This window comes from Myodes glareolus, chromosome X, assembly GCF_982192425.1.
Source record: "Myodes glareolus chromosome X, mMyoGla1.1, whole genome shotgun sequence".
Lineage (NCBI taxonomy): Eukaryota > Metazoa > Chordata > Mammalia > Rodentia > Cricetidae > Myodes > Myodes glareolus.
In genome coordinates this window covers 117544718-117560396 of record NC_142053.1, presented here as the reverse complement: position 1 = coordinate 117560396, position 15679 = coordinate 117544718, and the positions used below count along the sequence as shown (strand labels likewise).

Genomic DNA, 15679 nt, shown 5'->3' with positions numbered 1-15679 from the left:
CACACACACACACACACACACACACACAAAACACCCTCTGTAACGTGTGTGCAGCCAGAATGTGGACAGAATGACAAGGGCACACTGATTATTAAATGTCTGGACTTGTGTTTTTAATGTAGGGGTGACAGTCCAAAGATTGACTTGGCGAGCAGCGCGCTCTCTGGCATCCTGGACAAGGACCTCTCAGACCGCAGCAATGACATTGGTGAGTGAAGACATTATTCTGCTTCTCTTTGCAGACTTAGAAAAGAACTGCAGGGCCTAGCTTGCCGCTTCAAGCAATGGAATGGGCTCTGTCGTGGCCCCTGAAATGCTAGGCTGTCAGCGTTTGCTGGGGTATAGGTGTCCTTGTTTCACAAGGAAAGTAAGCAATGGCAATTTCTACCTGAATACAAAACACCAGGGGTTTTTAGCCTCCCTGGCCTTAGCAAAATGCCTTGTAAGTTCTAGTGAGATGATGAATGAACATTTTTGTAGAAATAGGCACTTACTTAGTTCATGTTTATCCAGCCTAGAAAAGGGTGCAAATGCAAAATGTCAGGGTTCACTGTAGAAGTGGCACTAAGTACTTTGACTTTGATGTTAAAATGAGCTTTTTGTGTGTATGGTAATTACCACTTAGCACAAACGAGGAACTTGCTTTCCCAAGGTCAAACCAGCGCAGCGTGTGATAAATGGGAAGGGGCTAAGGTCACTCTGAATAAACAAAAGTCAAAATCCTTTTGGGCTATATCTGAATGGATGTGAGGTGACTGGCAGTGTGATCTGGTAAACAGCAACTTTAACGATGCCAAGTCTCAAGTCCAGATCATTTTTTAAGTGCAGCCTCTTTTTATTTGTACCTATTGTTATAAGGTAGCATCCTCCTGCATTCTATTTTAGAAGTCTACATTTTGAAATTGTCATTATTAATGTTTGCTTCGGAGTTCATTATAGATTCACAGAGAGATTTTAGAAATGATACATATTTTCCTCCTCATCATCCCATGCTAACATGTCTTAAAACTATAGTGCTATACTGCCCCTGATGTGTTAACTTAGTAGTCTCATTTAGATTTTTCCAGTTTTCCTGGTATCTGTATGTATAAGTTTCTCTGCAATTTTATTTTGTGTGTATCTGCTAACATAGCCAGGGTTCATAATACCTCTGTCACTACCAGAATTTCCCATGTTGCACACTTCTTTTTTTCTTTCCTCTGTCTTTTGTTTGTTTTATTTCAGCATTTTTTGGTGGGTTGTTTTTTTTTTTTTTTGCTTTTCTTTTTAGGTTGGGTTTCCTTATATAGTTCAGGTGTCCCAGTTTCCTTTCTAGTTGCTATGATAAAATACCCTGGCAAAAAACTACTTAAGGGAGAAGGGTTTAATTTTAGGTCACAATGCCAGGCTACAGTCCATCATTTTGGGAAGCCAAGGCAGCAAGGGACATGAAGCAGCTAATCATATCCACTATGAAGAGCAGAGAGAATAAATGCAGGCATCCTTACACTCATCTTGTATTCTTCGTGATAATACAGGTCAGGATCTCCTGCCTAGGGATTGCTGCCACCCATAGTGGGTGTGGGTGAGTTTGCCACCTCAATTAGTATAATCAAGATAATGCCCACAAAATGACCTGATCTAAACAATACCTCATTGAGACACTCTTCCCAGGAGATTCTAAATTTTGTCAAGTAAACAATTAAAACTAACCATCATACTGGGAAAGCCTAGACTTATGGTAATATATATTCTTCCCTGGCATCAAACTCAACATACTCCTGCCTTCATTTCGCCAATCCTAGGCTTACAGGCATATACCACCATGTCAGGCTGTGTTGCTCATTTCTAACCACGCCCACCTTCCTCCAGGTCTCTCACCCCCAACATCTGGCACTCATTAGTGAGACTGATTTGACACAGAAGATGGATTTCCAGAATCATCTGTGTTGGCCACTTAATTTAGAAACAAATGCCCAAGAGTTGGCAGGCCTTACAGGTGCAGTAGAATGCTTGTCATGAGCAGTCTTCTGATCTGCCTGGTGTTCCCCCCAAGATTGGATGCTGTTTTCTTCAGAATCTGCTAATAGAATCCCATCTTTGCAAACTGCTGACCTGGAGTCTCTGGCCTGACCTTGGGAGGCCTTGTGTGCAGGGTGCTTGGTTGTGACTGTAAATACCAAAAATGTTTGTGCTGCTTCCAGAAGCTACTTTATATCCTCAGCCAGCCCTTGAGGCTCTGTCATGAAGCATAACCTGACAGTTGAAACTGGCCATCTACAAGTTTTGATTGAGTGGAAGAGTGGGAAGGAGCAGAACAGAGAGTAGCTGACTGAAGAGCTAGATTAAGTTACCATTCTCCCTCTGTGGTTTGGTGTTCAGCCTCTGTTTTCAGCCAGAGCAACTGATTGGTGAAATACTAGTAAAGGTCATGGGTGGGACCTCACACAGGAAAGGGAGGTGTTTGTCTGTCTCTAGAATACACAGTGCTAGGTGTCTTGCTTTTCTCTGAGCACTAGCCTTTGACCCTTGTTTTCTTTGGGTTTGGAGTCGTCTAGGAAGGCTATTGCCAAAGTATGACCAACGTGTTTTCTAGTCTGACCAACTAGTTTGCAACTACTGGCGGCATCAATGGGAGAAGAATTCCTCCAAGTACTTTTTATACTGTGGAAACTAAGTCCCAGCTGTATGTATTTGGGGACCCACAGAGATGGTACTGATGGTTTTTCTTTCATTTTCCCAAGAAGACGTTAATCCCATAAGACTAACATTGCACAAGTTAACAACTATATATAAAATTTGAATCTCAAGAAATTCTGATGGGCAGCTTTATCATCAGCCAAGAAATACTGGCGCATCCACCAGCCAAACACTCTCACACACAGGTCTGCCTCTGTGGATCCATAAGATACAGGCTAACAAATGACTCTGGAGAGGTGAGGATGTGACACCCAAGTAGTAGGACATAGTGTTGATCGGGATGCTCCTGAGGGCCAGAGTGCCGGGACATGCTTCACAAAAGAGCAGAGATTTAGCTGTATCTTGGATTTGTCTAGCCACAGGTGGGAGCGGGCAGGGAAATCCCATGGAGAAGTTCTGAAATCTTGGCACAGACAGACCAGTCTGGCTGCAGTAGGAAGTTGATGCTGAGAAGAGAAAGTGACTTGAAAATGTAAGTAGGGATCAAACTGAGTTTAGGGGTGGTGGATTTGTATTATCCTAGAGACGGTAGAAGCCACTGATGATAACATTGAAGTGATGTATCAAAACCTCAACATTTGTATACTAAATGCTGATTTAGATAAATAAATTGAATAAAAGAAAGCTAGATGCCAATAAGTTAAATGGGTTTAGTTAAGCACACTGATTTAGGTATTTGTCCAGACATCCTGTGTCAGTGCTAGGAAGGATATGAAAATGAAGGCTAAGGATTTAGAGGCAGGCAGGGATTGGAGGCAGAAGTTAAGAGTTCCCCATAAGCAATCAGGGGAGGAGAATGCAGGGTTGGTGGCTAGAATCTTGAGTTGCAGTGCTGGCGCTGTTGCTGCTGGCCTGGGTGACTTCGCTTACTTAGCATCTCCACTGACTTCCTTACCTTGTGCTCCAGAATTATATCAAAATACTTGGTGGACTGCAAAAAGATAGAAATGTTTATATTAATATTGTTTGCTTAGAGGTATCTTCTGGGTTAAGGAGGTGAAGTCCAAATTTACCATAAAGAATTGGGAGGGATAGAGAAGATTTAAAGGGGGTCCTGGAGAAACGTCTCTGGGTAAAGACCCGAGTGAACCCATATAATAAACATAGTAGCAAGTATCTGCAATCCTAGTGCTCCTCCAGCAAGATGGGAGGCGAAAATAGGAGGATCCCCTGAAACTGAAGCTGCTCTTGGAGATACAGTGGAGATCTATTGGAGATCCTCCCTCAATCAAGGTAGAAGGCAAGGACCAACACCCAAGGTTGTCCTCTGACCTTCATACGTGTACCAAGACATACAATTTGAGCAACCATCTGAATACTTGTGTGTGTGTGTGTGTGTGTGTGTGTGTGTGTGCATGTACATACATAGTACACACACACACACACACCACCCTGACACAACACAAAAAGAAATTTAAGATGCACCTTGGGGTGAAGACCAAACCTCCACAAAATCATACACATTCAAAGGGAAAAAAAAAAGAATCTTGCGACGTCTCAGAAGCCAAGGGAAAAGCAATTGTTTGAGGTAGAATGTCTTTAAACCCAAAGGCAGAAATGCCATTTTCATGTGGGCTGGTCAAGGAGAAAAGGTTTCAGAGCAGGGGTTGGCTCTTTCCAGGGGCCGCTTTTGTAGGATTCTAATGCTTTAAATCAAGGAGGACAGTATTTGTACCAGAATGTTTTTGTTAGTGATTCAGACAATTGAAGCTGTCCAAATGTGGGCTGCAGTGAATAGCATAATGCAGCTCTGATCATCATTAGAAACCATCAGTGTTCTCTATAAATAAATCTGTGTTTCCTCTTAATAAAGCTGTAATTTAAAATTATTATAATATTAAATTAGAGAACATGGCTTTTTCAGATCTTGTGTGGGTAGCTCTCAGCATCTGTCAGCCAACGATAATTTAGAATGAAATCAATTGGTCCAAAACTAAGCTGTTGATGTCAGATTGAGATATTGTTTGTATCAAACTATACAACCATTTTTCAAGTAGCATAATAGAAGATATGGAAGCGCTCCAACACAGGCCTGTGCATGAATAGAAACAAAAATTAAATTGTCCGGCTCTCTCTTGGTGATGGAAGAATCTCTGTTCTGACTGAATGGGAGATTAGAGGCCATGAAGTTAAGTGCCATAACATTTTCTTTTATTATCCCTTATATTGTAGCTCCCCTCTCATGGTGAGATTTATTGTCACACTTTAATGCAATCAAGAGATTTTTCAGTTCTTTTCCTTCGGAAGCACATAACAACGGGCCTCCAGATGGGAAGCAACTTATGAACTAAGCCACCTATCTTCAACTAATTGACTTAGAAAAAGGTTTTTTTCATTCCTTCCCAGTTACTTGACATCTTTGCTTTTGTTCCATTCTGTTCAAATCCACTTAAGCGTCCTGTTGCCACCTCTTTATGCCTACCACTATGCTTTTCACTTAAGGAAGGTGGAATTTTCCTCTTGGTCTTCAATCTGAAACATAGCACACTGTAGTCAATTTGGGGGCCAAGAGTTGCTGACTTTAAAGTCAGCAGACTTGATTAAAAGGACGTGAAGGCTAACTTAAATTTATCCTCATATTGCTCATGGATTCACCACTCAGTGGTGCCTGGGGACTGTGCTTCCTTTGGACCAGAGAATGGAAAAGTACTTCCCTGTGTGTTAGGGTATTTAAGAGCCAGTCAATCTGGGGATCAGTTGGGAAGGTTTAGAAACTTAATCCTTGTGTTATATAGCTCTATAAATTTACTAGAAATTATTATCATAATACTCAATATGCCTTTATGGTATATAAGTTATATAAGTTATATATATATATATAAGTTATATATATGGTATATAAGCTGTTAAGAAGAACAGTGAACTGAAAAATTTCCAAACATTCACATTAAAATTCTAATTTTTTTTCAAAAAGGTGGTATAAACATGATGTTTGAGAGCTAGATCAGTGATAGGACCCGAGTTTAATCTGCAGGACCCATGTATTTAAAATGTTGGTGTGGTGCCATGTGTTTGTAATCTCAGCATGGGGGAGATGGAGGCAGGTGGATGGATGTCCATGGTTTTCTGGCCATCCAACCTAGGCTTTTCAGTGAGTTCCAGGCCAGAAAGAGTCCATTTATCCAAAACATCAAAAGCTAGGCCGATCCCAAGAATAGCACCCAAGATTTCAAGCTTGTCCTCTGGCCTCCTCACACATGTGCGTCCCCACACACATGAACACAGACAAACACACAAAAAAACTGTAAATACTACTCATGTGTGTGTATGGGGTTAGAAATGTCTCTCCCGTGCTTTTTAAAAGAACTGTGACTATGTACAAGAGCATGAACAATGCTGCTGTCCTGGTGCTTCTGACTAAAGTGCTAACCAATCCTTTACACAGAGAACTATGTTTTGAACTCTCTTGAAGTCTCCTCTTAGGCTGTAAAATATGTGCATTTTCCATGTGAAATAAAGCATGTCCTTACTGTCCCTCATTCCCCTGTAAGGCACAGTTGCAGATGGTTGCCTGCCGAAGAATATAAGTATATAGGTGTTTGGATGGCATGACTGCATGTTGCTACAGTCGTTCTTCCGGTACAGGTGGAGCACAGACCTTTTGGGCTGTGTTCTCCCAAGGTCCCTGTCTCCTAGTGTTGAAATTACAGCAATGGGAACAAGCAAGGAGAGAAGGAACTGGCAGGTGCTGGGTGCCTCCCACATGCTTACATGTTTTTCTCAGCAACATCCCTGTGAGGGAAGAATATGATGACATGCTGATGACATGTAGTTTTAGAGCAAAGGAATAGTGAATAAAGATGGCCAGGTATTTGGGGAAAACTAACCAGCTGACTGGGAAGAAGCAGAGTTGAATGGCATTCTCCCTAAGCTGGCAGCCCAAACTTCCAAGAAATGACCTATACCACCTATCACAACTGTGTTCCCCAAAGGACATGTGGTACTGATGCCTGGAGACATCTTGGTTCATCATGACACAGGAGTGGAGGTGCTATTAACTTGTAGTGAGTAAAAGCCAGGAATGCCAGTGAACATCCTATAGTGTGTGGGACAGCCACATGAATGACCACAAAACACTCAGGTTTAGATATCAGTGTCACAGGTGTCAGCTGAAGAGTCTGAACTGGGAGCAGGATACTCGTGCACGTGTGCAAATGCACACATGCACATACCCCTCAGATATAGCCTTGCATTTTTTGGAGTTTCCTAATTTTCATGAGAATCTCCATAAAAATGTGTTTTAAAAAGCAATTTCAGAGCTTTTGGAAGTCAGTGGCTGTATACATAAAGAAGTAAATAAATATATCGGAATAATGAATTTAAGCATCAACCAGTGGTGTTATGAGGGAAGGGAAAGAGAGGGGGAGATGGGGATAAGGGGGGAAGAAAACGGGGATAAGGGGAGGAGGGTGAGGGAGAAAGAAAGACAGACAGAGAGAGCAATCCCATGCATTCTCTTTCTCAGGCTTATGTCAAGTTATTGGAGGGAAGAAGATGGGGAGGAAAGATGGAGGAAGGAAGGGAGGGAGGAGAGAGAGGGAGAAAGAGAGAGAGCCCATGCATTCTCTTTATGAGGCTTGTGGCAAGTTATTTACTGTAGAGAAAGTGATACACGTTAAGCCTGGCTTTTGCATAGAAAGAAAATACTATTTTGGGGATCAGATATTATCATCAGTTGATTTACTAGCTACTGTCTAAATTATTCAATAAAACAGACATGAAATTTGAGCAGTACTAGATTCTAAATCTCTGTATAGTAAAACTATGGAAGACAACATAAAGCAATTAATAGTGAGTGATCATTAGCATACATCTTTTTGTTTCTGTGGTTAACAAGCGATTAAATTGCTTAATTTCGAATCCTCTAACTTTTTCTATAGGAAATCATTTTTAAGGGTTTCACGGGCAAATTCTGAGAAAAGACTTAGATCACCTGGCTTTGGACTATTGGCTTTTCAGTCCTCTTTCTACTAAAAACTTTCTATTATAAAAGCTCACATTAAGATTCTTTCAGAACTAGAGAGCCAGTTATTAGTCTTTCCGATATTTCAGGCCATCAAGTAATTGCTCCAGTTTCGTGGGTTACAGTGTCCTGCCACAGAGAACTCCCTGAGTGACTTGGAGTTGACTCCGGGCAGAGCATTGTGTATGAACATTGAACCGCACCTCTCAGCTCTCTCGGGGTTAGTTGCTCAGACATAAGAACTTCCATCTGAGGGGTACAGCTTGCTTGTACTGACACCTTGCCAATGATCTTCAGATAGCCTTTGGGACCAGGGATATGCTTTGTATAGCCCAAACCAAAGAATGGCAGGCTCAGTTGTAGCTTGCACTCAGGTAAATATGTGGACAGTATGGGGTGCATGTGCGTTCACATGTCACTCTGCCTTCCATTCAGGGACACAAGTCAAGATCAAACATAAATTGCTATTGTGGGTAATTTAGAAACACTCCACATTTCTCAAATGTGTGCCAAAAAGAAAAGAGGTTGGTCTGAGGGTCAGATATTTTATTCCGCAAAGCAAATGAGGCTGCACCACATCCTTCTGCTAGATTGCCTCTTTACCCACACAGTCCTTGGAAGCATTTTGACTGCTACCTGGTGCTTCTGAAGGTTTAATTCAGAAGAGGCCCTCTCCCTTCAGCACCTCAAGCCTGTCCTGAGTGCCACCCTTTCTAGCTCAAAGTATAGGGGTATCATGAGGTGAACCAGGCCATCCTGAACACCAGCATCGCTTTCAAAAGCCATCTTTGGGTCCTACAGGACAGGGACTAGTGATGGGCTGGATCCTTTTTTGTTTTTGTCTTTTGTTTTTCAACATAAGGTTTCTCTTTGTAGCCCTGGCTGTCCTGGAACTCACTCTGTAGACCAGACTGGCCTTGAACTCACAGAGATTCACCTTCCTCTGTCTCCCAAGTGCTGGGATTAAAGATGTGCACCACCACCACCCAGTTCAGCTTGGTCCTTTAAAGGACTTTTAGCTAACTGTTTCCACTTAAAAATCTCACTGTTAATGGGTCACATTAGAAGCCACGTACTCACCCTAACTGTGCAGCCCCAACAGGGCAGTCCTGGTTTTGGCAGCCCATCTGTTTGTGATTAGTTTATTGCTGTTGTTGTTGCTTTAATTGTTTTTAGGATGACTGGTTTTACTTTTTTTTTTTACTGAGCTTGGGAAAGGGTCACATACTTGCCATGTTGGATTTGCAAATAGACCCAAAAGATCCAGGTATTTTGATCACTTTTTTCTTATAGACGGGGTATTCCTATTCTACATCCAGCCTGAGGCATTCAATGTCTCTGTCTTTGCTGCATGTAGAGACCGTCTTCATCCCCCACAGTACAAATTTGGGGGCATACGCCATAAGATTCAAAGTAGTCTAACTCAGCAAACAGACTTTTATCATAACCTTGGCTACATCCACAGAGGCCATTAAGCTATAGATGTATGTAGAAGCAAGCAGGGAAGAGGTGTCACTCAGCTTTCAGACTGTATGTAGCATTTATTTGGCTTGAGGCGCCCCCACCTTCTACCTCCTGGTTGTGGGTTCACAGGTTAGCAGAGACCGATTCTGGCTTTCATTTTGCATAAGCATATCCAAGGGGATGCATGGCCCGAGGATAAAATGGGTTTGTGCATGAAACGTGGTTTTGGTGGAGTATTGGCAAATGTGTTTAAAACATGTATCCTCTTGGCAGCTGTGCCGTGTGAACCTCACACCTAGACTATGAATGGAAACAAAGCAGCCAATCTGTTCTCTCTTTATGGATTCGGGAGATGCAGGTGCTAATCACTGCTCCTTTTTCCATTGGTGACTCTGCTGCCATGGGTTTTTATTTGAGCTCTAAAAATGGGCCCCTATTTGCAATTTGCACAGAAGATTTTCCACAGCCATCGAATGGCTGACGTGCTGATGTGTGTGGTAAGAGTTCCTTCTTCCCACCGTGGCTTTTGATGTTGCTTCATTGCAAAGAAAGTGTCTGCAGCCCTGTGGTCTTGGAGTTTTCCCATCTAAGCCTTATAAAACAAAAGAAGTGAGTTCGGACTGCCAACCTTGCTCCTAGATCCCTGTTCTCAAATCTTGCAAATTCATTAATAGCACATGAAAACAAAATTCCACCTGCGGGCTTTAAATCACACAGCCTCTCATCATGGAAAAATAGTCCTATGAAGCTGATGAGTCAAGTAATTCATCCCCTTCCCTTCTTCCCTTTTCTGTCTGGAAAACAAGGCTAGCAAGATTGTTTGTTACTCTGTTAAACACCCATTTTTGAGTACTCATTCACGAGCCAGTAATGACGGTAGGCCAGATCAAAGCCACAGCTTCTTCCTGGGATGGTGAATGAAGCAGGCAAGTCAACATAGAATGTCAATACAGGGTGGCGAATGCTGAGGTAGGAGTCATGCATAAGTGGGAGAGCAGTCAACCTAGGCCCTGGGGTGCAAGTCACAGTGTTGGTCCTCCAGAACACAGAAGGAGTTAGCTAGACAGATCATCTCAGGCCCTTTGTACATTTCTCTCTAGTGGTAATCTGTTGAATGACAGAGGACCTGGATTCCAGGCTGTAGCAGCCTTAATGATAAGTGTGGGGGGGGGGTACATAGACAAGATGGCTTCTGGAGATACTGACAATGATGATGTGTCCAGATTCAAACCCTAGCAGACATCCATTCTCAAGTGCGGAGGAATCAGCAATAGTGAATAACCAGAGCCCGTGCATGAGCCTGCACAGCTCTTTTAGTGACAGCTGGCCTAGCTCCAACTTTTGACTATTTTTCCTCTGTATTTTCCAGTGGATGTGCTTTAGGTCACCTGTGGTCACTGGGACCATTCCTCTCATCCATGGAAAAATGAGGCTGCATGTTCTAATTGAGCTAAATAGGGCATGACTGGAGTTTATGGAAAATGGGCAGTTCCTGGTGCCATGAAGAGGCTCAGCCCTTGCCAAGCTGACTCCATCGTGTCCAACATGAGTCACCCCCATATGTCCACAGAGGGTTCCTCTTCCAGTTGTCACGAAAGCTAAGAACCTCTCATCCTTATGAATCAGACAGAGAGAGAGAGAGAGAGAGAGAGAGAGAGAGAGAGAGAGAGAGAGAGAACGAAAGAACTCAGTGATAACCAGCATAATTGTTCTGGACTAGCCTATGGGCATTAAAACCTTTTTCATTAGGAGGAAAAATTTCCCAGCCAGGCTGAGAAAGCACATATCAAGTTTCAGCCTGATTCACTTCAAAACCACCATGAAAATTAGGACATTTTCTTCACACCACAATGAGTTAGTCATGGAAATTCTTCCTTAATCACAGCTACCATGGCCACAGTCATGAGGAGCATACCCTGGGCCACCGAAATTTTACGTGACAGTATTGAAGAGTGTCTCTTCTTCCCTGCCAGCAAGTAGAAGTATGTGCCAGTTCTCAGTCTCTGGAAACATACCAGGATAACCTGAGCTTCTCCTTGCAGCAAGTAACCTCATCATTGGGGTATCTTTCTTCATGGCAGTTTAGTTTAGTTAGTGTTTAAAAGAATGTTCTTTATAAGCTAAAACTGTAAAAATTAAACTTGGCTGAAATGTGCATTAAGAGGCTAAAAGTGGTGCCCCTGAGGGACTCTGACCCTCCTCTTACTGATGAGTGACAGAAACGAGGCAGACTTCTTGGCCATCTGTCGTGGAGATGCTTGCTGAGTGTGGCCAGGCTCCAACATGCCTAGGTCTTTTTAGTACAAACCTCAGCCAATAGAGCTAAGTGAGCCAGCCAAGCACTTTCCCTGCTGCCATGGCACAGAACGCTGCCTTCTGCCCTGCAGCTGCCATGTTGTGTCCCACTAAGAGCCACGTTTAGAAGCTATACTCCCAGAGTAGGCGTTCTCCTTCAGATAGTCCATTCATTCATTTGCTCCTTCTTATCTCAACAGAATATCAAGCATGTTTTTCCTAGGAACGAGGTAGACTTTGAGGGTAAGGCCCTGCCTTCCTGGCAGCCCAAATAATAGTCAATGGACACCATGCTTCCAAGTCATCTTAAGAATATAATTTATTAGCACCCATTACATGAAATTTCCCCTGGGGAAGACATGAACAAATGTGTTCTTCCCCAGATAGGTCACCAAAGAAAGACCAGAATATGATTCTGCCAAAATCCAACTTGGGACCAATGAGTTTATTGGGCTTACACAGCATGGGTGAGGGGTTACTTATAGAAGCATGAGCAACCCCACAACAGCCATACCACCAAAATATCTTGTAGCACGATTAATAAAAACCCAGAGACAGAACTGGGGTTCAACATAAAGGTCAGAAAAGCAAAACAGCCAGTCATTGGCTCTTACCTCTACCTCGGTCTGAAATGGTGATCCTACCTCTAGGAATCTCCGAATGAGACTGTGTGAGAGCTGTCTCCTCCAGTTTTATATTCCTCTCTAGTACTGGGATTAAAGATGTGCCCTACCACCACCCGGTTTCTATGGCAAACTAGTGTGGCTACTGGGATTAAAGGTGTGTGTCACCATTGTCTGGTCTGGAAGGCTGATCAGTCTGGCTGTTTTACGCTCTGATCTTCAGGCAATCTTTATTAAAATACAAATGAAATATCACTACAACACCTCACCTTCCATAGCTGTATAAATGGACCTCCTCCTCAATTAATCTTCTGCCCTCTACATACTCTAGAGCAGTGCTTCTCACCCTTCCTAATGCTGTGACCCCAACCATGAAACTGTTTTCATTACTGCCTTGTAACTGTAATTTTGTTACTGTTGTGAATCGTAATGTAAATACCTGAAATTTCCGATGGTCTTAGGAGATTCCCGTGAAAGAGTCGTTCTTCCCCAAAGTGTCAAAATCCGCAGGTTGAGAACTGCTGCTCTAGCACCTCCCAAGGACCATGAGGCCACATATTGTTAGGGCCAAATAACATACAGTGGCCTGGGAGGCATATGAGGGAATAATTAGAATCTTGGGTGAGGGTCTCTTGATCCTCTCCACCCCCTCCATCTGTGAAGGGATGAGCTATATTGTTAGCATGGACTATATAGCATGGCCTCAGGTCCCTGCAATAGAAACAGAAGTTTCCTGCTGTAAACTTAGCCGTCTCTGCTATGTACGCCCAGGGAACCCCCTGGTACAACTCAGCGCTGGGAGTGAGAACAGGAGGCTCAGTTGGCCAGCGCTGGCTACTAACCATATTGGTGAGCACCAGGTTTGGTGAGCGATTCTGTCTCAAGAAATACGGTGGAGAGTGATTGAGTAAGACAGCCAACATCAACCTCTGGCCTCTCCATGTATACATGTCCCCCCAACTCTCTTTCCCTCTCTCCTCTCTATCCTTCACTCTCTCTGTCCCCTTCGCTTGTCTCCCCTCCCCCGCTATAAAATACTTGTCGACAGGAGTCAGCAACTCTGGCTATCCAGCAGAGAACTAGAGTCAATTGGCCTTTAATTGTTCTTTAATCACTTCACCCTGCGCAGGTTTTGCCTCTAGAGCTTGTTTCAGTTTCCTGGACAGGGTGATGATATACATCAGGCGGCTCAGTCCTGAGATCTCCCAGCCAAGGCCCTTGGCAATGGCTTGTTCCTTGGAACTTTAACAGCTTTCTCTTCCACTCCCTCCCTTTGCTGTCTGCCAAGCTTCTGATCCTCTGCTTTGTCTCCTTGCTCCTCTCCCTGAAGCTCCCCCTGCCCTCCTCAGCCAGGCCTACCCTGACCAGCAAACCGCCCTAGCTGAGACCCTGTTTCCCACCCCACCTCCAGCAGCCCCGCATCTCCTTGGCTAATCTGCCGTAAGCACTGCATGGAGAATGCATGCTGGGGATGTTTTATGTGGCACTTTCCTATGGTAGCAACATAGGAGGGGATGATTTGAAGAGAAATTATTCTACAATAGGAAATAGAGTAAGTGATGAATTGCAGTGGCACCAAAGATTATATAAAGTATGAAGAACTTTAAGACATGACATCCAAGGTTAAGTCAAATAAGCAGAGTACAATATGATACATAACATGAGTTATGTCTTATTTTCAAAAAGCCTGGACGAAAATATACTGAAATGCTAACAGTGGTTGTCTCGATATGTTGATATTATCACTGGCTTTCTTTTTTTTTCCTTTTTGGTTACAATTTCACATAAAAAATGCATGAAATATGTATTACTTTTGTATCTAAAAACCTGATTTTTAAAACGATGAATTGATATGTTAATGTCACATAATGGCTCTTTTCACATCAATTCAACTGTGTAATAGGGAATTTCTGTCTCAGACAATACATACTTGGTAGAGCTAAGTCCTGGGTAGAGCTCAGAGAGGAACCTGTTGGGAAAATCAGAATATTTAAGGGGAAGGCTCCTGAGAGGGGCCAGCCCAGCCCAGCCAGTCAGCTCTGAATAAGTATGTCCTAGCAGTATGGTACTGTACCTTCCCCAGCCCAGAATCCTCCTGGTTCCCTGCTGAATCATCTGGAGAAGTAAGACCCTTTATGAGTCACTCTTGGGTGCTTGATGCTGATTGGCTCCTGACTAGCCTCAGACCTCCACTGCTAAGTTCTCTTGGTGTGATTCTCCAAGGTGTTTCCCACATCACAGGAATAATGGTACCTAGTTCCTTCCCACTGCTCATTCCTCTGAGCCTCTCATTCCCATCACACTTGGTTTGGAGATCCCAGAAGTCCACAGAAGAGGGGAAACCCCTTGCCCTGCTCACCGACAGTGGCAAAGTAAAGGCCGAAACCTTTCTCCTCATACATGAGGACACACGCGACTTTCTGTTCATCTGATTGTCAATCACTAAGTTATAACCGCTTTGAGGGTGAGGCTCATCCCTACACATTCACTGGTGTCACCTCAGCAGCTCTTACCCTGGGTGGCACAGAGTGGCTGTCAGATAACAGCAGTGTTCAAAGTGATGATACATGTCAGCAATCCCAGAGATGCAGAGGCTCAGGCAGGAATATTGCGAGTTCAAGGCCGGAACTTATTTTTTTTTGTGATATATTTAAGATGTTTAAATATGGAGTGAATGGATGGATGGACAGACAGACGACTGCTGGAGAGAATGTCACCACTGAAAGATGATTCTGAGAACAGAATAGAGCCAGGCTCAGTGCATTATCCGAGCCTGGTCCCCTTGCCTAGGAGGTTAGTCTAACACGTTGACACCTGATGGCCTGACTGTTGTAGTACAAATAGATGAGGCAGCTCTGACATCTTGTCTTTTTAGAATCAACAGGAGACAGCATTCATATATCCATTGCTGTTATACCTTGTGATAACTGTCTTTTGTGCCGAGACTTCAAGAATGTCCTGTCTATTCGAATGGTTAGATTTGTGGAAAAGAGAAGAGTCCTTCTTTAATCCTTATTCTGTAGCTTTTGAAAGATTTATGAATGTAACTGCCAAAGGGAAAAAGGCAAGAGCTTTTTCTCTCTTGCTTACTAGCATGCTAAGCTTGCTAAGCCAGGAGGAAATGGTTATTGCATTCCATTTGAGTCCTTTATTGAATGACCCAAGGGTATCAATGGCCTTTGTAAAAGATAAAACATAATCTTGATTGACAGGGTGCTTATAACAAGGGCCCTTTCTCCTTCTTATTTTTGTTCTTAAAAAAACTTGTTTCTTGGGGCTGGAGAGATGGCTCAGAGGTAAGAGCATTGGCTGCTCTTCCAAAGGTCCTGAGTTCAATTCCCAGCAACCACATGGTGGCTCACAACCATCTGTAATGAGGTCTGGTGCCCTCTTCTGGCCTACAGGTGTACACACAGACAGAATATTGTATATATAATAAATAAATATTTAAAAAAAAAAAAACTTGTTTCTTTTCGTTTTAGACCTAGAAGGTTTTGACTCTGTGGTATCATCTACTGAGAAACTCAGCCACCCAACCACAAGCAGACCAAAAGCTACAGGAAGGCGGCCTCCATCTCAGTCGCTCACATCTGTAAGTGTCTCTTTACTTCTCTACAGCTGAAAAGCAAAAAGGACTGGAGATTCTGGCTAAGGA

The 15679-nt window shown here is 43.2% G+C and overlaps 1 protein-coding gene across 15 annotated transcripts in view; it reads left to right on the top strand.

Annotated features, from left to right (window-relative positions):
• Positions 1-15679, top strand: part of Sh3kbp1 (SH3 domain containing kinase binding protein 1) — a 337525-nt gene that overhangs the window by 306998 nt on the left and 14848 nt on the right. For 14 of the 15 annotated variants that reach the window (XM_085684713.2, XM_085684711.2, XM_085684710.2 and 11 more), the window contains 2 exons: positions 123-208; positions 15507-15616. In XM_085684713.2, the coding sequence (XP_085540839.1) occupies positions 123-208; positions 15507-15616 (196 nt within the window). Of the gene's footprint in view, positions 1-5; positions 209-15506; positions 15617-15679 lie in introns of those variants that run through there. The other variant, XM_085684715.2, reaches the window with a different exon arrangement.